Genomic DNA, 22,782 nt, shown 5'->3' on the forward strand with positions numbered 1-22,782 from the left:
ATTGACAGCTCAGTCCATCAAGTAAAAGTGAAGGCAAAACGGAAAAGGCAATGACAAAATGGAAAGATAAAAGGAAAAAAGTAGAAAAGGGAAAAAGCAAAGACAAAATTTCCTCTTTTACTTATTTTTATTTATTTATTCCTCTTTAAATTTACATATTCATTTCCTTATTTTTGAACAGATTTATTTATTTATTTATTTCTCTTTATATTTACACATTTATTTCTTCATTTCTCTCTATATATGCACATTTCTTTCCTTATTTTTTAACAGATTTATATTTTATTGTGGCACTTCTGTGACTATAGTAACCTGCTATCAACACGGAAAAATAAATGGTGAAGAGTTCTATTTTAATTAAACATGCACAACATAAGTATGAAAGACTTTTCAGCAAACTTTGATGCTGGAGTTTGTGTTGTCCTCAAATTTGACTCCAAGATTTAAAAAAAAACTTTATACACACACACACACACACACACACACACACACATATATATATATACACACACACACATACACTACCAGTTAAACGTTTGGACACACCCACTCATTCAGTGGTTTATATTTAACTATTTTGTAAGTTGTAGATTAATACTAAAGACATCAAAACTATAAAAGAATGCTTATAGAATTATGTTGTAAACACAAAGTGTTAATCTTCGCTACTAATATATGCTGTTTATACAAGTTCCAAATATCAATAACTAAAAACCAGTATCAATGCTGAAAAAAAACATCAGTCGACCTCTAATTTTGTTTACAGGATGAACATTAAATACTGTCATGGTTTGATGCAAATTTCAAGCATTCATAACAAATTAAACAACATTGCACAAACAATAAGACATTTGACACCTAAAAAAACAAAAAAAACATACACAGTACAGAAATAAGAAACAACTTTCTTCAGCTCAATTTTTTCCTGGTGTAAAATGTTGTTTTCCACTTTTGCTGTGTCCAATTCTCAAGTGACCCCTTGCAATAGAGTGAAACAGAATTTTGTTTAGATTTTTTACACTGTAGCTAATTCCTAATCTCAGATTTAAGTTGCTGAACTCTTAAAACGCTGTTGTTGCTCCATTTAAAAGGGAACAACATTTTTAAGTTCTCAGTCAATTCAACCTTAAAACCTTTTAAATTTTGTCTGCTTCTTCTGGTAAGTTAAAAACCCAACTAATACACCACCGCTCAGTTTGTAAGATCAACAACTGATGAACAGTTCATTTAAATGTACAATGCATTCACTGTGATGATTAGAAATAAAACTTACACGTTTAACAAGTCAAACTTCAGTAGTTCACTAAATAAATAGCAGTGCAGAAACCAGCAGCGCCTGTGCAAATCTACAAAACTATTTTACAGTTTGGATAATGTTCATTCGTCATCTAACTTACTGTGTCCACTGGTGTTTCCAATACTGGAAAAACTGGTGGCGTTATGTACAATAAATAGTTCATATTTCATTTTACTTTCATTTCTAATTTGTTTCCACACTTCTTCTGTGCTGTGTAAACAGCCTGCAGTTCAGCTGAAAACTCCTTGAATTTTTGTCACGAATGTTAGTCACAGGTGAGTCTCAAAGTTGGGGAACGCAGAATTTTTAGTTTTTTTACAGAATGTCTGTACAGGAAGCTTTTTATTTTGGGCCATTTGTAAAATAATACATGTAGACTAATATGATTTTAAAGAAATATCCAAATTTTCTTTAGCTTGGATTTGGATGGTTTCCTCTATTAATCTGCAAGTGACACTTTTAGTTCAGATGATGAGTTGGAAGCAGTTTCTTCCTTCTGATCACTGGTTTCAAGCAGCTTTTTTTCTTCTGGAAATTGATCCGATTTGTCGTCAGGCTCTGGTTTGCTGCTTATCCCATTGGTTGGGCCAGGCATAGACCCATTGGCAGCACCAGCCTGAAGAGCTTCTTCTTCCTCTAGTTCTTGACAATACTGGTGCATTTTCCTCTTGAAGCAGCCCATCTTGTGAGAGACGCAAAAAGAATCATTAGACTGAACGCTCAAAACCATAATTTAAATGTCAGGAATTCGGTTCATGACATTCCGGCAACAACACTGAAATGAATGTCTTTAATCCGTTCACTCTTACCTTAAACATGATGACTGTGATGATGATCAGAAGCAAGAATCCTAGTCCAGCTCCAGTTAAAATGATCAGCAGTTGATTGGGGAGGATTGTGAACTCAACCCGAACTGTACTCTGATGGCAAAGAAAAAAAGTGTTCAAATGGCACCTTTTGAATAAGTGTCAGTTTTGACTGTTTGTGTCTAGGCTGAACTTACCGATGTCTTTGTTGGATGACTGACGCCGGTTTCATGAGGCTTGTCCTTAGTCTGTTTGCGATAAATATGATAAATTAGGTGCACAGAGAAAACATTTAAAGCGATATCTTTGAAATAATCTTACTGTGGTCAGAGCATAGACTGTATATAAAAGACAGACGTAGCCACTATGAAGCTAATGGTCTGAACTACCTGGAGTCAGGATTTTGGTCGTTGCCACCTTGGTTACTTGGTTTTATATGTATGAAAGGTGGATCTCCAGCTGCCATCAAGAGAAACAGCAGTTTTCACAGTATAAGAACTGGAGTTTCCAAAAACGTACAAAGTCAGAAGCACCACCACGTGCAGCCAAGTTAAGGATTTGACTTGCCTTTACATGCTACAATTTCCATTGTTTGTGATATGTTATTGTCCATTTCCCACTTGGACTGAGTGTCACATGAGCCCCCTTTGCTGGACCTCTGCGGATTTAGCTGCCCACGTTAAGTTACCAGTCTACTGTACCCTGTCCCCACGCTGGGTTGATGGGTAATAAGCTCAGTTCCATCCGTCCATTCATTTTCTTCCGCTTATCCAGAGTCGGATCGTGGAGGCAGCTGACGAAGCAGGTCATCCCAGACATCCTTCCTCTCAGCAGCGCTGTCCAGTTCTTCCTAGGAGATCCTGAGGTGTTCCCAGGTCAGACAAGATATGTAATCCCCACAGCGGGTTCTGGGTCTATCCTGTGGTGTCCTTCCAGGTGAACATGCTCGGAAAACCTCCAAAGGAAATCTCCTAGGATGCATCCGAACCAGATGTCTGAACCACCTCAACTGGTTCAGTTGAAATGCTTAAATAGGTTAGGTTTTAGTGGTAAATGTGCGACTTTGCTAAATGTTATGTTACACCATAGTTTATGTAAAATAATGCCTTTTTGCAGAGAACGTGGCAAGCTCACAAAGTTATTGGCAACTTTGCTAGCTTGATAGTAGAAATGTCTGTGGTGTCTCTGCTAACTTACAGTCGGCTGAATAACTTGTTTTTGTGTTTTTGTAATCTCTGGAGTTTATGACCATGCAACATAACAACACAAAAAGTGAATGTTTGGTGTCAAAGAACAAATGTCTTGAGCCTGATACACGTGGTTGTGCACTGTGAATTCATTTTGAATAGTTCGAGTTCTGCTGTAACGTTCTGAGGCAGTTCAAGAAGAACATTTGATGCAGTTAACCTGAACTGCAAATAGCATGTAGGAGTTCCAACACACTTTGCCACAACAACACAATTGTCGCTCTTCACTCGTCCTGCTCACCATATTTGGCTCCTTGTGACTTGTTGTTTTTCCCCAAAATATATTCCAAGTTGAAGAGTCATCATTTTGACAAAGGTTAGGAGATTGAGCCATCATTACAGATGCTGCTTGGGATGTTACAAGTGTTGTAAGAACCCTGGGAGCGGTGCTTTGCTTCACAGGGAGACTGCTATCATGAGAGTGACAGTTTTTAATTTTTCTGGGTACAATCTAGGAACTTGGTCACATTTCATAAATGGTAGCAACTTATCAAGGTAGCCCCACCCTAAAACATACCTTGCTTTGTTGTCTATTGGCCTCCAAAGGGGACCATAATTAAAATCTAAATATAAAATGAACATCGTGCTGTACTGAAGGAGACTTAAACCTAACAACTGAGATCATAATATTATTAGGAAACTGTTTACTGAGGTAATGAATCAAACAAGAAGGCATTTCATTTTCTCAAAGATATCTGAACAATTTGACTTCTTTTTGCAACCAGAGGAGTTGTCCACTGCTGACTGTTAAATAGAATGCAAGTTTAAGTCATTTTTGCAGTGGCACCACTTTTCTGATACAGAGGCTTCATCAATCTCCTATATACAGTCTATAGATCAAACTTAAACTTACGTCTTGTTTATCTGAATCCAGCACATATTTCTTCTTGTCGTAGTCAACATGTAGAAAACTTGTAAATTTAACCTCTGCGCTCTCTCCAGTATATTTTTTTAGAAAGGGGATGTTCTGTAAAGTAAGAGCACGTCGATTACTTATACATTTTTGGGACTTTCGGGTATATGTGGTGTCTATTCTGTGTGTGTATTTAGTTGCTACATACCTCTGCTTTCTGTTGGAGGTCTTTAAACTGTACATCTCCTAACAATCGAAACTCCACAGCTGAATTTTTCTCCAGAACGAAAGTATCACACTTGATGACTTTGCACGCATGCTCTGGTGGGCAGTGCTGCAACACAGCAAAAATACATTTCAATAAGTAATTCAAAATCTCATGACATGTTCTGATAAAATATTTTGATGATAAACATGTTGTACGTACTTTAGATGCAAAGCCAGTAGAGGACGTGCACTCAGTTTTGTTCTTAAAAGAAAAGTAGTTCAGGCATTAAAGAGATACCACAACAAAGTAAGAAGGTGAAGCAAGAAGTGTTTTATCCAAAATTACCTGATCTACAAAGACTTCATAGTTGTTCATTTCAAAGTCATGCTCCAGTTTAGTTGGGAAGACCAGGGATACGTTGACAGGAAAATCCTTAAAACCAGTGTTATCAATCTGTGAATGGTGACAGAAAGTAGATCCATAAGTAGATAAATAATTTTGAGAAATTTGGTGTTGACTAAAATAAAGTTACAAGTAATTAAAATTTCCTGCAAGCATCTCTGAGGGTAACTAAGCAGGACAGTCTGTTGTTGGGTTTGAAAGACATGATAGCTTTAAAAAATCACCAAAATTTCACAATTTAATCTGAGCCAGAATCAACTTTCTGAAGATCCTTAAACTATTCATCTTGACGTCTTTTTCCATCGGGAAACGTTGCTGAATCTAAACCTAGAATTATGATTTGTCATCAACATCGCTTTGTTCTACCTGTTTAACCTTTTCCTATTTGCTTTAGATTAAGATTTTACAAAAACAGAAAGTTCTGCACTCGTTGGTGGCACTGTGACGCTGTTAGTGACTCAGCCGTGACCAAAAGACATATGACTAACAGTCTGAACATTTACAGTTGAACTGCAGGCTGTGTTTGCACAGAGCAGAGAGGAAACAACTGTGGAATCAAATTAAAAATGTGATAAATAAATGCATCTTATACCAAAATGGTCTACAGAGGAGCATGTTGCTGGAAAATACAATCAGCACAGTGAAACATTTAGTAGAACTGATGTGCGATGTTGGGTTTTAAAAATTGAAGTGACAAGTATGAAAATTAATTTTAAATGGAAGAAGTAAAAAATCTAGAGTATACAGAGTCACAGTTTTGTTTGTGTAGAATTGGTAACATCTGTGAGCCCACGGCAAAACATCTGAAATTGTTCTCAATGATCAGACCATTGATCACCAGTTGTGTTGGATTGTTGCAGAATAATGAAGTGCCTCACCCTGTATATCGTACGTAATTTTTTAGGCGCATCGTCGTCTGTTGTGAAGTTCAGATAGTTGACGGTGTCTTCGCTCCTGGAAAGAATGCAATATAATTGGAATACTGGATTAATTAAATCATGCAGTATGTACATAATATAAATTACTGTTTACGTGAATTGTGTTACTTACACGGTTAGTGCCATTTTAATTTCATGCTGTACTGGGATACTTTTGGTCATGGAAATGGGCCTGGTGGAGTTTGCATTATCACTGAGAATGCAAAAGACATTTCTTATGAAAATCAAACATCACTAAACACAATTTAGAAAACATATGGCTTCATTGATGATTAACAATCTGAACTCCAAACAGTTTCTGGGCATTTTGATTGAGGGCGAGAACTTGTCATAAATTGAGATTATGTAAAAGATTACGTATTCCCCTAGATGCTGCAAAAATAAACTAAAAATTGGTTGCTTCTGAGCAGAACTGAAAAACCGTGAAAGACTAAGCTGTGGCTAAAAACCATGTGACAAAATGTCTGAGTTCTCAGTTAGGCTGTAAAAAGACACTGAGAGCCACCATTTTCCTTCAGTATTGAAAATATATTGTGTATATATAGATTCTACTTTTTTATTTTTGTGAAAAGAAAAAGTAATTCAGCTTTTTTTCATTTTTGTCATTTGTGGGACTATAACTCTCTCATGCTGTCATGAGTTCTCTCTCCTTCTCGCCAAGGTTGTGCTATTTCTATAGAGGTGGAGGTGAAAAATGAGCCCACAGAGAGTAAAAATGTGAGTTAAGGCCTGTACCTTTTTGCAGCAATGGTTATGGAGACTGTGTCATTCCACTCGTTATCATTCATGATGCGGAAAGAGATTTTAAATGTTGCCTTTGTAAGAAAAAAAAGACATAGTGATGTTAGATGTGACTCAAAGAGAAACACAAAATGTCTTCATGAAAAAAGTTGGTTGTTAATGCCAGAGGTTCAGAGCTGTTCACACTTCTTCATTTGTGACACTTCACTTCTGTCTGTTAGGAGAGTATCTGGGGGCAGTATGACTCACAGAGGATCTGCTGCGATACACAGGAAGGCTTATATCACATATAGTTGTATCGAGTGCGTCTCCCAAACCACTGCAGCTGTGCAGCGTTGATCTTGTTGCCTGTTTTAAGAAGATAAAACAGCATTAATTGAAAACCCAGTAATAACAGTTTAACTGCAGTTGTTGGCTGCTGTTGTGGTCTTTTTTTTAATTTCTTTTTTTTAAATTTACATACTCAAAGAAAGATGAAGCCAAGCTTATGAGAGCGATTTCATTATGTGCATACGCCAGTTTGGTGTTGAGAAAACTTGCATATCCTGTGCTGGTTTCATGTCCCACAAAAAGTCTGATCTGTTTCCTGTACTTCTATGGTGGCACGAACATAACAGAGTAAACAGATGAAAGACCTACTGAATGTGGCACTTAAACACTTTCTTAGTTACGGAGCTTTTGGCCATTAAATTTAAAAAATGACAGTTTTTCTGATAGAGACTTATAACCAAACTCATGATAAGCATTAAATAAAAATTATGTAAATGTAAAATAAATTTTGGATAAAAAAAGTTTATTTTTCATCCATTTCTATCCATTTATGTGCAGTAATAGCAGTTAGATATGTACAAGCGTGTATGTAAAGCAGTTTTTTAAGACATAAATTACTGCTGTTGTCATTATTATAAGAATTAATCTATGTAAAGTGCTTTGAGAAGACATGGTATGATTTGTTGCTATATACAGTAAATACAATTAATTGGATAAATTACATTTGGTCTACAGTGCGTTGCTAAAGTTACAAGAACAGCTTTATTTGTCTTCACATTTGTTCGTTGTGCCACACAAGAGCCATAGCAGGTTTAAAAAGAATGGACTTGCAGTAGGGGCTAACTTTGTGAGAAAAAGCTCACAAATTTCCAAGAAAAAAAAAACTTTTTACTCATGTAGGAAAGTCTTTAAGATCTGTAACCTGACTTTGATGCGTAGATTTATGCCATGCCCCTCCAAAAAGCATTGTATAGTAGCCGCTGGATGTAAATAAGCGGGGGGATACGATATACAGGTTTCAAGTTAACGTCACCTCTATAAGAGTCATCCAGGAGAAGGAGAGGCCTGGAGGGTAGTTCATCCTAAGCCTGGTGTCGTACGAGTCATCACCATGATTGACCAGTTTTACAGACATGTTGAAATAATTATCTTCTGCCACCAATAATGTCGGAGTCCTAAATGAAACAGAGCACTTCTTACACTTGGCCATATGATGTTTGCCTTAGAATTGTTGTGCTGTTTGTCAGATATACATACGTGAAGTTGAAATCCACCTCAAGTTCGGCAATGCAGGTGTCGTTTTTTCTACAATGCTTTTCAAACGGAATCTGTAATGAAAAATAATGCATCTACATTCCTTTCTTTATAGAGCAAATCAGAAAGATGGTTTAAGCTGTTCAGAATTCCTTTGGAAAATAAAGGACAGAATAGAACAATTTCAAGCAGCATCATTGTTCCCAAATGTTGATGACATGACAGATTGATAACATGAATCAACTGACAAGCTGATGTCAGTCTGTTTATTTCCATTTTATCCCGTTTATCCAGCTATGGTGGCAGTGGACTAAGCACGGCATTCCAGGCATCCCTCTTCCAGATTTTTCTGGTTGATCTCACGACATTCACAGGCCAGATGAGATATATAACTCTTCCAATGAGTTCTGAATTTTTTCTCAGTTGGGCGTACCCAAAAAAACCCTTCAAAGGAAGATGGCCAGGAGCCATCTTTGATGCCCGAACCATCTCATTTGGCTCTTTAGACATAAAGCAGCAGCTACCCTTCTCCAATCTCCCTCTAGATGAGCCCAGCCAACCCTCTTTGAAGGAAACTCATCTTGGTCACTTCTGTCCATTGTGTCATTCTTTTAGTCACTACCTAAAGGCAATAATAATAGGTGGTGCTGACTAAGCTCACCAGTCACCACAACAACCTGATATAACGCCCACATTGCTGCTGATGCCACGCCATTGGGTTTGCCTACCTCATGGTCCATTTCTGATTACTCTCAAACAACATCCCAAGAAAATTCAAGTCCTTCACCTCCAGAAGCAACTTACCAACCAACCAAGACGGAACAATCTGCCAGTTTCCAACCATGAACCAACACAGGGATGTGGGGGATGACTGCAGTGAATCTAAACACAGAATATGACAGACCAGCTACTACTTCCTGTTCTGTCCTGTGTTCCGACATGGTAGGTGTGTGGTTGCACCTAAATGTTGGTCATTGCTTGAGGTGGTGCTGCACGTCTTTGTAGCTTAAGAGTCCATCTTGATCCATTTTTACCGCTGCAAAAACTGACGTAATTTAAGTGCGTTTTTCATAATGCCCTCTGATTGAACAGTTTTGGAAGCATTATATACACATGGGCGTTTTTTGATGTTTCCTACCGTTGGATGTCTGATGGCCATGCCCCATTCAACATTCAAAGAAAACATCCAGGCTACATCCTCCTATAACTGCACAAACACAGACTGCACCTGATAGGATGAATGCTTCTACTTGTGGGAAATGGGTTTCTGTATTTCATACCAGACCAACATGGACAGTCTGAGGTGTGAAATAAACAATGCAGTTGCTAAATCCATCTTCATTTTTGACCAGCATTGATTAGCTTAAACTTCCGGAGGCAGCATGTCACCAGGACTGGAAATGAGTAGCAGCCAACATGACATACAACATGGTACTACCAGGAAACATGGACAATGAATAGGGAGCTTTAAATTGATGAATCCTGTGGACATATAAGAAAATCACAGCAAGATATGTGAAATTATTCATCATTCTTCATGCTGAGTGCAATACCATATAGCTAATGCCTGATATGCAATAATTTCTTCATGCAGTTGCCAGTTCATACTGAAAACTCATGGAACACCAGTCAATCCTACCCCCAGATACAAACCACATGGTTTACCCATTTTTATATTAACTTCCAATTCAGAAAACTGTAAAAACTTTTCTCACATGGTTGCCTGCAGCCCTACTCTGTGATCATGTCACTTACTTCGACATCTGACTGATTTTTGCTGTCCACGTTCAAGACGGCATCCGCAGTCTCACTGTCATCCTGGGAAAATTCCAGTTTGATGCTGACAGGCGATAATGTGTCTTTCACACATTTCTGCAAAACAAAAATGAAGAAAACTTATTGGCATATTTGTAAAGAAGTTTTGAAACAGCAAAGACATTTAACATGGTAGATTTCTTTGGTACCAACAAGAAATAGTGATAGCGTGACAGAAATTGTTGCTACATAGGTTCCTAAAGAAATTCACATCAGGCAAATAACTATAAACAGTCCCATGAAAAAGTATTTTCCCCCTTTTCAGATTCTTATTTTTTGCATATTTTCCCCACTTTAATGTCTAAGATCATCAAACAAATGTAAATATCAACCAAAGATAACCCAACTATTCATATTTATTCAAGAAGGGGGCAAATACTTTTTGACAGCAATGTAAGTCAAAAAAACAAGTGGAGTATGAAGGTAAAATTAAATACAACATTTTTTAAATTATAGCACCAAACTGTTTCTTTAACCAAGTAAAGTTACTCAATATACTCCTGAAAGATATTTAGAAAATGCACAGATAGGGGATATCTTCTCCTATACAATATGTGCATGGATGTTCTTACTTGCATGTAGATGGAATGGTTGAAGCAGAGTCGTTTGTTCTCAAGTTCAAAGGTGGTAGTGAGATTCCTGGCTTTCTTATCAGTTTCACTGAAAAAACCTCGAGATATTGATCTCCTTGGATCCACACTGATGGCGTACGAGATGTTCAGTTGGGAGCTTTCTACCTCTGCAAAGGCAAACAGCAAGGTTAAAATAAGGCATTGTTATTGAGTATAACATTCATGGGTCATTTTCATACCTGGTCCTCTCTTTGTTGCCTCTTCCCTTTGAAAACAGGCTGTCAAAGTGACCATAGGTAAATTTTCATCTGAGCCAAGGCAGTCAAATTTGTCAGTGCTTATCTCCACAGGTTGAAACGTCAGATCAGCCGTGACATTAAAGACGGGCTTGGACCTGAAAACAATGGTTGTTAAATTATTGCTTGAAAGAAAGATAAGCAAGGCATCAATCAGGATTTCATCCTCTGTGTTTATTAATTTATGAAGTCTAGTCTTGTCTCTCATAGGTTCTGGTAAATTTTTCGCCCTGGTCACTGATATGCAGTCTGGCGTTTCCATACCTTAAGACCACAGCAGCACCCTGTGATCCAACCACAATATCTGGGAGTTTGTCCTGGTCAAGGTCAATGACCCCATCGATAGCCTGTCCAAAGAATCTCCTCCCAGGATTTATTTTTTCTCCCATGATTCTCTGAGACAACAAAAATAATTTGGCAACTGAAACAGTGTCTGAGTTCCACACATATTTGAAAATAGAGTGATGGCAAGCAGGAGATGAATGGTCAATATAACTTGGCTTTTTAGACAAGAATTGACTAAAACAAATACTCTTTCATGTCAAAGTAAAAAGGGATTTCCATAAATTAATGTCAAATACTTAAAATCCTAAAAAAAAAGTATTCACGCCCTTCAAGTCAGTATTTAGTAAATGTACCTTTAACCACAGTCACAGCATTGAGCCTGTGTGGGTGGGTTTCAATCAGTCATCTCAGAACTTGAAGCTTGTAACTCCTTCAGAGGAGTCATGAGTGTCTTGGTGACTTCCCTCTCATTTCTTTCTTGCATGGTCAGTCAGTTTTTGAGAACATCATATGGTATGCAGATTTAGATATCTACCAAATCTGGATTTAACTGTAGTGGGGGGGGGGGGGGGGGGGGGGGGGGTTCGTGTTTGTTTTTCATAGTGTAGTTACAGTCAGAAGTACTGATTCACCAATGAATGGACCTTCCAGATATAGGTGTCTTTATCCTGCAATCACTTGTAATTGTGTGACCAACCAGCACCAACTGGCTGCACCTATGCTAAATTAGGTGAGTCACCTTAAATGGGGTAAATATACAATCACTTGTTCAAGGTAAATCCCAAATTTGTGAAAAAACGATCAACTGAATGGATGGTCTAACCCAAAACGGTTCCATAATGCCAGCTTTGTCTCACCTGGCTAAAATCTTTGCGTATCCCTTTGTGTCTGTCTCCGAGGTACAAGTACACAACCCCTTGGTTATCATCCTCAAGGGGGGCTCCAACAGCAACATCTCTGAGCCCGTCTCCATTGAGATCTGCAAGAATGGATATGGTGGTGCCAAATCTACCCATGGATGGTGCCGTCACGTTCAGTATACTTTCCAGTTCCATCTATGGCAAATAGGGACACGATTTTATAGATTTAAAAAATAAAAGCATTAATAATCCCAGAGTCTGGATATAATTGCAGTGAAACTCCACCTTGTCAGTCAGTGAGTAGATGTAGATGCGACCTTCTTTCTTCTCCTGTGGCTGGAAAAACAGCGGAGCTCCCACCAGCAAAAAGTCAGTGTTCCCGTCTGAGTCGACATCTAATGAGCTCAGTTCTGCACCGAAGTAGGAACCGATCTGAAAAGTAAATAAATTTCTCAAGTTAGGACAGACATATGTTGTTGCATCACACAATTCTGCCTTTTTTTTTTTTTTGAAGCAAACTTGGTGCCAGTGCAAGGAAGCTCTATGGTTTCCTCCCAGAAACCACTAAAATAACAAACTTTCGAGCATGTTTCTAACAGTGCGTGCATGTTTGAATGCAAAAACATGTAAGACAGCAGATTTTATTGAGAAAAGCTCAACTGCAATCATGAATCTAAATCAGCTTTCAAAGTAGAACTTGGAGCAAAATTATGATGACTCTAATGGAGGCATAGCAAAATAAATGCTTTTGTTAACTTCTGGTGGCAGACTTAGGTTTAAACATAATCAGCATGACTCTCTTTTTTTCTGATTAGAATCCGCATGATACATCAGATCAAAACGAAAAAAAAAATCCTTCATCGGGGAGTTACCAACCTGGTCTCCATCTATTCTTTGGGCTGTTGTCCAGTTCTTGCCTTCTTTTATGAACAGTATGACCCGTCCTGTGTGCTCAAACCTTGGTGCACCCGAGAAATATAGAGGAACACTATTCCTTTTTCCAACAGAAACAGAGTATCCTGCAACAGACAGTCATATATTTGCGAAATGTTCATCTGTCTCTCATAAGTTATGTTCACTGTTAAGACTGCTATTGTTGTCTTACTATGACGTAAAAAAAATCTGTGAAAAGAAAGTGGAATTAAAAAAACAGTGGAATACAATAATGTTCAAGAAGTGTAAAGAATATGAAAATGATAGTAAATATCTATAAAATTGGTGCATTTTTACTGATTTTATATGCAGTGATTTTACTCTATCTGTATTTAAACAATGCAAGGAAAATCAATGAAATAACAACTAAAAGCATTTCACCATTTTTCAGTCCTTAATATATATATTTTTCTTTAAAATAATGTCATACAGTGTAATTTTATTGTCAAACTTTGTGAAAAAAAATCCCTTTTGGTAAAGATACAGATTTTTGATGTGCACATCATTACAGTTTTGGCCTGTTTTTAGATGTTTAACAAAACAGTGAAAATCTGTATTAAAAAAAACCAGTAATTTGGAAAAAAAAACTTTAATTTTTTTACATTGTAGAAAGATGTTAATCCATCATTTAATCTGGTGACTGGTAGAGGTAATTCACTGCAACAATAAATCTTCAAAATGAGAGCTACAGTTTAATTAAGTTTAGGAAACTTTCATGGCCTGGATTAAATTAAAATCCTCTCACAATATGTTTGAAGCCAGTTTGGGGGCTGCTAGTGTGCCGAGTCGCATTGCATCTGTATGATCAACTGCCCAAAAAAGAAACAACATTTGGAAAACAATAAAATAAATAACAAAAACGTACATCATAAACAAACATAATCCAGGAGAAAATAATCTCAAAACCTAATTGAGAATGTAATTGAGTTGTAGAAGAGTGCAATTGTTTGTATCTTAAGAAAAAAAAAAGAATTAAGGAACAGACAATTTTCAAAGAAAAAAAGACAATACCCATGTAGGAGTCCATCTGCATCTCTGGATCTTCAATCTGTCTTGAAGTGTCCTTGTTTTGTTGAATTTCTTGGAGAGAACCACTCCAGCTGTTTGATCCCACTGAACCCAGAATTATTGAATCCTGTTAATGGAAAAATCTGGTCAGACCACGGAGAGGAACTGAGACACCAACAGTCAAAAGGTGACAGAGTAACTGTCAGGTCAAACTACTTGATGGGAAATCACTCAAAATCACGTTAACACGGATTTGCATGGTGACATCTAATTGTTAGCCGTTACAGTTGATGCTTTGGCCTGTTTGCTTTTAATCCAAGTCTTCAGCATGCAGAAAGAAGCTCTTCAACCTGTAAATATCAGGTTGCTTTGTTTGTATGTTTAAGATCGCTGTGTGAGAACTTTGCCCGGTAGATTGGTTTGGGTGTAGTAAGTGCATTTTATGTTTTGTTGTCTCTTTTCAGGACATTGAAGAGTCTCAGGCACCCCTTTCAACATCAATAATTCTATCTTCCCCAGGTCCCAGACGGCCACAGAATCCAAGATGTACATTTTTAAATATTTATTTTCACTATTTACAAGCATGAGAAGTCAAACATAACTGCTTGCTTCCACATAAACTTGCGTCATGTCTGTGAACTTAATTACAGATGGATGTAAACTTCAACACAGCCATTAAAGTGGCTAATCAGAGGCTGTTGGCTTTTACCGTCCAGGTTTCTGGAGTATGTGCATGGAACGAAGTAAGTGAGGATGTTATTCTGCAACATGTGGAGCCAGTTCAGTGAAATATTTAGTTACAAGACATAGAAAGCACTACAGTCATGTGTTCACCGTATGTTACACAGCTAGTATGTCTTAAACTACCTAAGCTGGTGTATTTTGTACTTGCACATTAAAACAACTTGAATAACAGCACTGTCAAACAGCTAAATAGCCTTTTAGCCTGGAAGCTAATTCATATTTAAACTTTCTGGCACACAGAACGTAATCCACCGAAAAGTAACACATTTTCAATGAACTGAATGCAAGTTTCCAGATCGGAAAAAGATGTAAGGAAGAGTTTCGGGAACATATTGAAGATCTCGGATACTCTGACAAGAATGAATGGACTTCTGGTTTAGTCGTGAAAAGGGGCAAAAAGAAAAACCAAAAGGATCTATGCTGCAAAATACAGAAAACGGGATGTGGAAATGAGGCATCAGTTTCATAGCTGACACAAAAATATGAAGTAGAATAATGAAGCCAAAAGTAACAGACTGAAAAATGAAATAACGGGAGAAAATTGTCAAGCAAAAATGAGTGTACAACTCCTGCAACCTCCCATAAATGTCCAAACATAGCTACTCACAAAGCAGTGTGCCAGTGTGGCCAGTTGGGAGATAAGTTGAAGTAGTAATAGTAATAGTTCCTATTATTATTAAAATAAATACTCTTTTCCCATTGTAGTATCTGATCTAGCATGTATTACTTAATAAATTAGCAGAATGGAATCTGTTTTGTCTATTGTAGTATCTGACCAGTAACTTATGGGAAAACATACATTTCCTCTTTCCCTATGTAAGTAGGTAGTCTCTGATCTGAGATGTGTGTTTCTGTCTGGGAATGTTTACGTTAAAGTGACTTCTGTGCCTGGGAGATTGCAAAGTGAAGTGGGGCCTGTCATTGAAGGGAAGCCATATGTTATGTTAGGTTTTCATACATGAACCGATATCAGTGAGTGCCTTCTGTTATCCTAGAAGAGAAACTCTGTGTTACGTTGATTTAGGGGTGCATCCTGTTTCTCACCACAGTCGTCAGATGTTGAGATCATATCCTTCACCAGAAGGGTATAAAATGACCACAAGCCCATCATTCTGGGAGATGTTCGTATTGGCTGTGAACCTCCACAGGCAAATCATGGGGCCTGTTCAGATGCTGTCTTTTTATAATAAAGTCATATTAAAAGCAACAGTGTCACCAGACGTGTTATTCAACATCAGCACATTGAAGAGAAACCCCGACACCATATTTTGTCACAGTGTATTTGCTGGGTTATGACAACTGTACTGCTGAATGATGAAATGCTGCGCACAGGATGCTTCTGAACTTTTCTGAATACAACCTTCTATTTCAGAGAAATGATCATTACTGCGGTCACCATGCAACAGCGCATCAACAGTCATGAATGTTTTAATGTCTTATCTGGGGTTTGCATCTTGTTATCATGAAGCTGTTGATAAGGAAAGATGTACACCTACATCCTGGAGACCATTTTTGACTCACTGTGAAGTCCCAAAGGGGTTTTACTTTATGAACTCATACAAGACTGCTTGCTCCTCAGTCTACCAGCATGTCTGACTTTTTCTGGTTTTCCTCTGCACAACTGCTTTTGAAGATGTGTGCTGATGTAGTATTTCTTATACAGCAGCAATTCACCATATAAGTCCTCTTTCCATAGAAAAAATACAATAATAAAATTGAAAACTCCCTTTTTTGCAAGTACTTAGTGACAGTGGGGAAAAAACCCTCTTTTACCCTGAAGAAACCAAGCTCAGGATGGGCGACCATCTGCGATAAACTGCCTTTTATATCTCAGACTGATTAATTTTTCCTTTTCCCCCTAAATGAACGATGTCTGCAGGTTGATTTGGCCAGACGAGCCTCTGAGGAAATCCAGCGTTTGTCATCTGCTTCAATGTAAGGAGATAACTCAAAGAAATCTGACTTTTGAACAAGGATGGTCACTGTCATTAATCTCCCTCAGTTTGTTTGATTCCCTAGAAATAGAACAGTTTCGGCCTAACTTTTTATTGTGACCGAGCTGCTTGGTTTTTTAAACATTACTAAAACTAAACTTTCAGATTTTTTTCAAGGTTTACATGAAAATGTGACACACTTTCAGTGTGGCCTCAGACATTTAGACCCCGCTGTATATTTATACACATGCTGACAGTAAAATTAATTTCAGAATGTGTAACTTTTGCAAAACTACAGTCGTCTTCTTGCATAGCACATTACACATATTAAAAGAGGAAACGCTATAATTACAGCACATTTTCAGCGTTTCTGTTTTAGGTGTCTCAGTTGAGTGGTTGGTTAACCTGCAACCGTATGTGTGCATGTTTAGCGAAACACCGTGTAAAACATGTTGATTTTAATATTACTCACCTCATAGAAGGCGGCACTGAATCCACTCTGAGCCATCTCGTTAGTCAAGTCGCCTGCCCGAGCCACTTTGGTGCCTGAAGGTGAGAAAGTGTGGGAGTTAGTGTTAGTCATACAAGGGCACACCAGAACGATCAAATAAATTCATGTAACAATAATTATCAAAATGGAAACACAAGATGGAAGTTCACCTTCCATGTTGAAGATCTTGATCTGAAAATTTTCCAGTACTCCAGTTAGTCCGTCATAATCCTCAATTTTGAAGGCATTTTTTTCTTTCGGTTCAGAAGCGATGGCCCTGAATTTGTCCAGCGCAGCATCTTTTACCTGAAAGCAGAGTGTTGCTTGAAAATATGAAGTAAGTCAAAGCTAAAAGTGAAGCTAGTTTACAGTTGCTTAACATTATGCATGATTTTTTTTTTTTAAATCAGCTATCTTCCCAAGCTCCCATAGGATTAGACCTGCAGATTTAGTATTTCACTAAGGTGTGGTTGACAAGGTGTTATAAAGTAAATGGTGATTTGTGCACTTCTGACCTAAAACATGTCCCAGTTCTTGTCAAATATGAGTAAAAATATTGCAGAGGACAAATCTTTTTTGAGTGTTGTTTGAACCTTTGTTATTTAGGCTGTATTTTAGCCTCATGCTAAACAGGAACATTTTCAGAATCTAGAAGACACTGCCTTTCAAATGAAGTCACATATGAGGGGTGATCAAAAAGTTATGAGACTGTGCCAATAAAATTTAATCAGTTAAACAGTAAGTGATATAATTCGACCACTGAACTCCTAAATTGTGTCAAAAATGAATGAATGAAGAAGTTGCAGCCAATGAGCCATTGTTGCTTGTGTTGTTGTGACCAAAACCAAAGTAACCAGACCCACAGCACACTGGAGACACACATTTTTTTGTGGCACAGATCAACTCAGTTGCATAAAGCTGTCTCCCTCAGATACCTCAACATGTTACAGTAGAACTCTGCATAACCACATGAATATTAAAGATGACGTGACCTGATGCACCTAGTCTGGCTTTGGAATCATCCTCGTATATCACACACCTGTTAATATTTCATCCTAGCAATGCTGCTCTCTGTTCCACTTGCATCCACCTACCTCATGATACAAGGTGTCAATAACTCTCTGCTTGTTGTTAATAACTGCATTTATTCCCATCATCAGAATCTGCAATTTACATTAACTGTGGCTGACGTCTAAACGTTTTGATCACCCTTGGCAAAGACATGTTGGACTTGTTTTTCTGATACATAGCCTCTATAAAAAATATTTTTTGGTCTGATGAGACCAAAATGAAGCTTTTTGGACATCAGACTGAACGCTATGTTTGACGGACACCAGTCACTGCACATCAGGACAAATGCACAACCTCCACAGAGAAGCATGGTGGTGGCAGCATCATGGTAGGTCCTGGAGGGCTTGTAATGAAGACTTTTTGCAGTGTAAACATTTCCATTTGGGAATGCCAGATAGGTTGAAATTCCAAATGTGGCTGTTGTGAGGCTAAAGATGCAGTATTTGAATTATCCATGTTACTCTCCTTCAACTGTACATATCTACAGAACAGTTCTGGTTCGCATGATGTGATTCTTTTAGCTGAAAAACTGATCATCTTTTAGACATATAAGATCACACAGCTTACCCCAATGACAAAGCGGACTATGTTTTTTTTATCATATGAGGCAATTGTCTTGTCTCTGTCGAAGTCACTTGGATCTCCATCTGTGATTAGCACCACAACTTTAATTGCATCAGGAGAGGCGCCGGCCTTGGGGTTCTCAAACAGTTCTTTTCTAGAAAATAAATATTTTTCACAGTTAAATAAAGTGCTTGTAATATGATTTTTGTACTGTGCTAGTTGTTTCTAATGTGACGAACTTACAGCACAAACGCTAATGCTCTGTACGTGTTGGTAAGACCCCTCATATGGGGTTCCTGCTGGAGTTTATCTTCAGCACTACCAGCTTCATAGTCCTTGAAGTCAAACACTGTTCTGTGGTCAGTGGAGAACTGAACTGCTGCAAACTGAAAACAAGCAAATAACAAACATCATTCATATTATTATTATGGACAGTGTATCAAAATGAGCGAATAATTGTTGAGGATTCTTTCATGTTGCAGTCGTGCAGCCACCTTGATGGACGTGTTTTTAAGGCTGTCCATTATATCCATTATGAAAACCTTATTTTTCCTGAACTCTTCTCCAGTCATACTCTGTGATCCATCAAATAGAAACACGAGGTCCACTGTCTTTTTTGTGCAGTCTGAAAAAATATATTGAGAAATTTGTAAAGAATATCTAAGTATAACAAAAATAGTGAAGACATTTAAAAAAAAAGAAAGAAAGAAGAAGAAGCTTCTTTTACCTTGGAAATTGGGCGTGAAAGACGTTTGCTCAAACTGATCATTGATGTTATAACAGATACTGCTCAGGTAGGAGTTCTTATAACATTCATGGGCAACACTCGGACTGCAAACCTGAATCAGAACATGAGGCTTTGAAGAGATTTGATTCTACATATTTTGCAGTTTTGCAGAGATGTTGCAGATAAAGTGTGATTTCCTTACAGTGAATTGGGAGCCTGTGGAGTCTGCAGCCATCGACAAGCCAAGGTGCTTCACTTCTGTCTCATTTGGCACAGAATGTTCTGCAACCGTAGCATTTGATTAGTGTTATGAAATACACAAAGCTTTTACAGATTCATCAGGATTTTTGTTATTTTGCATTTCAGATTTTTGCACTATTTTCTTAGTTTAACTCTCCAACCCCCAAAAACAAAACAAAAAAAGGCATGTTATCTTCTTCTTCTTCTGTTAACTAAAAATTGCCAAAATTACAGCATTTATTAGAGCCAGATGCAAGGAAAATTTAAAGAATCCATGGATTTTCAACTTTTCTTATTTTGTGATATGTATTTCTGCTGGTAAAAAAATAACTAATTCTAGGTGAGAATTGTGATATTTCACTAAAATAACTTTGTTCAACTTGTATCATTTTAAAAACTGACAAAAATACACCATTTACAGTGACTAGATTCAGTAAAAACCATAAAACTTCTGCCCCTTGGTGCAGTTTTGGCTGAACTGCAGTAAGTGTTTACAGACAGGAAGCAAACTAAAAATGTCAGTAGTTAATTCTGTTGTAGCGTGTGGAGCCACTGTATTTCTCCAGTACTGGTAACGCTTGTGGAAAAAATGGTTCCAGTTGGTTTAAAGTTTCGTAAAATAAGTATCACAGAAATTCAGCTTTTGTTTTTGCTTGTTTTTGCGATTTACAGCCTTAAAACTTTGCCATACTGCACAGCAGCCGTTTTGAAGTTCTTTCCCTTCAGGTCATGGTTGTTCTGTTTCCACAGAGATGCAGGACTCTATGTTGCAGTAAAAGTAGATCCCGAGGTGAGTAAAAATGGACAGAAGCAGAACAAAAACACACCCAGAAATCACTTGGGGTTCAGAGGGTTAATGCAGTGATTAATTCTGTTTGTACCGTTCGGGCTGAACCACTTGCTGGCTTCATACTGGTCGTGTTTAAATATTCCTCCAGAACCATTCAGCCGTAGAGGTGCAGTGACGATTATCCTGTGGGACATGATAACACTAATCTGTTAAACTGTTCCCACAATCAGACTGAAATGGAGTTTCAGATGAACGAAGATGCCTTTGTGAGCAGTGTGTTAGTGACAGGATGTGTTATGTTCTTAGTGTTAAACCACAACCTTCCACTGCTTGACAGGCATCTCTTACAAAGTGAAATAAGCCACAATCGTTTTCAGACCTTGAAGTTGACACCTTCCACAGTTACAGAAGGTATAAATATAAACTGAAGTAACAAGTTACACATGCAGACTCACCCTTTGTTCCCACCAGAAGTGAACTGAAGCACTTTGTACCCAAAGAAGTCTTTTTGTTCACCAGGATGGACCTCTGGATCTGTTGTGTCAATGTTGAAAGTCAAAGCAACGGGGATGGTTGCAGCTGCAAAATAAATATGAACAAATGATCACAAGTTCTACAGCCTGCATACAATTCAGTTTGGGTTGTGGTTACCAATTCACATGATCAGTGATCTCTATGTAGACCAGTCAAGCCCATTTAAAATCATATTAGAGAGAAAAGGCCAACAAATCCAGTTATTTAGTGGAAAAGAAAAACATCTCTTTGTCTGAACGGGTCAAATAAAATGAATACTGCTCCTTTTTATATATCCCTTTCTAGCTGTAACTTTCTGTATATAGTGTGTTCAATTTTAATTTATTACTACTGTTTTTTTTACTCCCTGTTCCTCTTTAATAGTTTTTTTTTTTATTATTCTCTTCCTTATTCCTTGGGTGACACCAACAGCTGAAACCAAATTCCTTGTATGTTGTGTATGTACTTGGCCATTAAAGCTGATTCTAATTCTGACAGTAATATAAGATGACAATCAATAATGATGCATTAATTTATATTACAATTTTTAAAACAAGCTTTTAAGAGACATAGCCAAAGCCGGGTTCCTCGAAGCCAAAATAACCACAAGAAACCCGGCAGTAAAGCAGAAAAAGTAACGCAAAATAACAGGAAATGAAGACGAATTCTGATCCAGACAACAAAATAAAATGTAATATGTCAGCATTAATCATCCAAACCTCAAAACCCACCAGACGGTTACAAAGACATTTTTAAAAATTGGCCAAAATGATGGTAGTTATCAGAGCCAGAAACAGGAAGAATTGTGAGATGAGTGAATATAAGGAGAAGTCAGCAGCTAAAGAATCTTACATAAATAGAAATAACAGACAACTTTACCCACGAAAAATTTAAACAGTGATTGTAGTAATGTAGTGTTGACAGAAAGTTATTTAGCGCTGTAAAAAGGTGAATTTTTCTATCAATTTTCTCAACCAGCAGCAACATGCTGTCAGGATTGAGGGTTCAATTGTGTAACAATAAAAAGTTCATTTTTAGCATTTTTTTTATGCTGAAAAACTTTAAATATTCTCTGAAATGTTTTTTTCCCCAGAAGTCCATTACAATAAAGCAAAAGAATGTGAGTTTGTGCTGCTCAAAGGAATTTAAAAAATGCACCGAATAGGAATACTCTTCAAAAATGAATGTTGTGTAAAAACCTGCATGAAGCTCATAGAAATTATTTATGTGCTTAATGTGACTCGTCGCTCATTGTGAGGACTTCCTGATCTTTGTACTTGATCGTTGTATCTAACAGAGTTAAAACTTAAAAAAAAAACACTCCAATAAATATGAAAAAATGCATGAAACTTGATTTTTTTAAACAAATTTTGCAAAAATTGATGCGATTGTTGTGATTTTACACAACAATTAAACATCAAGTTCAGGGTATCAGACCTTAAAATTAACTTCACACTTTCAACCCAAAACTTATAAATCATCCCTGTCTTTTCTTTTGAAGACAAATACTTTCGCGTAAGTGTAAAAAAAGTGTTCCATCTTACCAGCTGCCACCATGTAGGTGAGCAGGCAGATGCGACGCTGCATCTTTCAAGGCGAATGCTGCTCCTGGTGCTGCTGCTGCTTCTGTTGAGAAACTTCTAAAATGCGCAACGCTTCCTGTACGATTTTTAAATGAGGGCGTTTCCGTAACAGGTGGTTGTGACAGTTCTGCTCTCAGCAAAACTTTAGCCTTCCTTCATGCTTCCCCTTTTTCTTTCCTAAATCCTTCACATCTCAATAGATAAAAGAGAAAAAAAACTTTCTCAAGCACAGAAAGGGGAGAAGATGAATAGAAGCAGCAGTGGTTATTTAAACAGAGCCTTCAGGACACACCTTAACTTGTTTTAAAAGTATTCTTATACTGTGTACCGGTATAAAACAA

General features: G+C 37.5%; 1 protein-coding gene across 1 annotated transcript; it reads right to left on the reverse strand.

Moving 5' to 3' along the window:
- Nucleotides 1–332: 332 nt before the first annotated feature.
- Nucleotides 333–22,519, reverse strand: zmp:0000001082 (integrin alpha-D). The gene is made up of 31 exons (XM_022193345.2): nt 22,403–22,519; nt 20,801–20,924; nt 20,437–20,528; nt 19,518–19,597; nt 19,316–19,427; nt 19,083–19,213; nt 18,832–18,974; nt 18,592–18,742; nt 17,124–17,259; nt 16,936–17,009; nt 13,789–13,912; nt 12,721–12,863; nt 12,130–12,276; nt 11,842–12,039; nt 10,964–11,094; nt 10,643–10,797; nt 10,404–10,570; nt 9,772–9,888; nt 8,020–8,090; nt 7,796–7,937; nt 6,742–6,840; nt 6,487–6,566; nt 5,864–5,944; nt 5,692–5,767; nt 4,757–4,864; nt 4,631–4,672; nt 4,412–4,537; nt 4,204–4,317; nt 2,301–2,351; nt 2,107–2,217; nt 333–1,979 (listed from the first exon to the last, which is right to left on the reverse strand). Exons 1-31 carry the CDS (start codon nt 22,443–22,445, stop codon nt 1,737–1,739), a joined length of 3,612 nt encoding a protein of 1,203 aa, XP_022049037.1. The 5' UTR covers nt 22,446–22,519; the 3' UTR covers nt 333–1,736.
- Nucleotides 22,520–22,782: the final 263 nt, after the last annotated feature.

This window comes from Acanthochromis polyacanthus, chromosome 3, assembly GCF_021347895.1.
Source record: "Acanthochromis polyacanthus isolate Apoly-LR-REF ecotype Palm Island chromosome 3, KAUST_Apoly_ChrSc, whole genome shotgun sequence".
Classification (NCBI taxonomy): domain Eukaryota; kingdom Metazoa; phylum Chordata; class Actinopteri; family Pomacentridae; genus Acanthochromis; species Acanthochromis polyacanthus.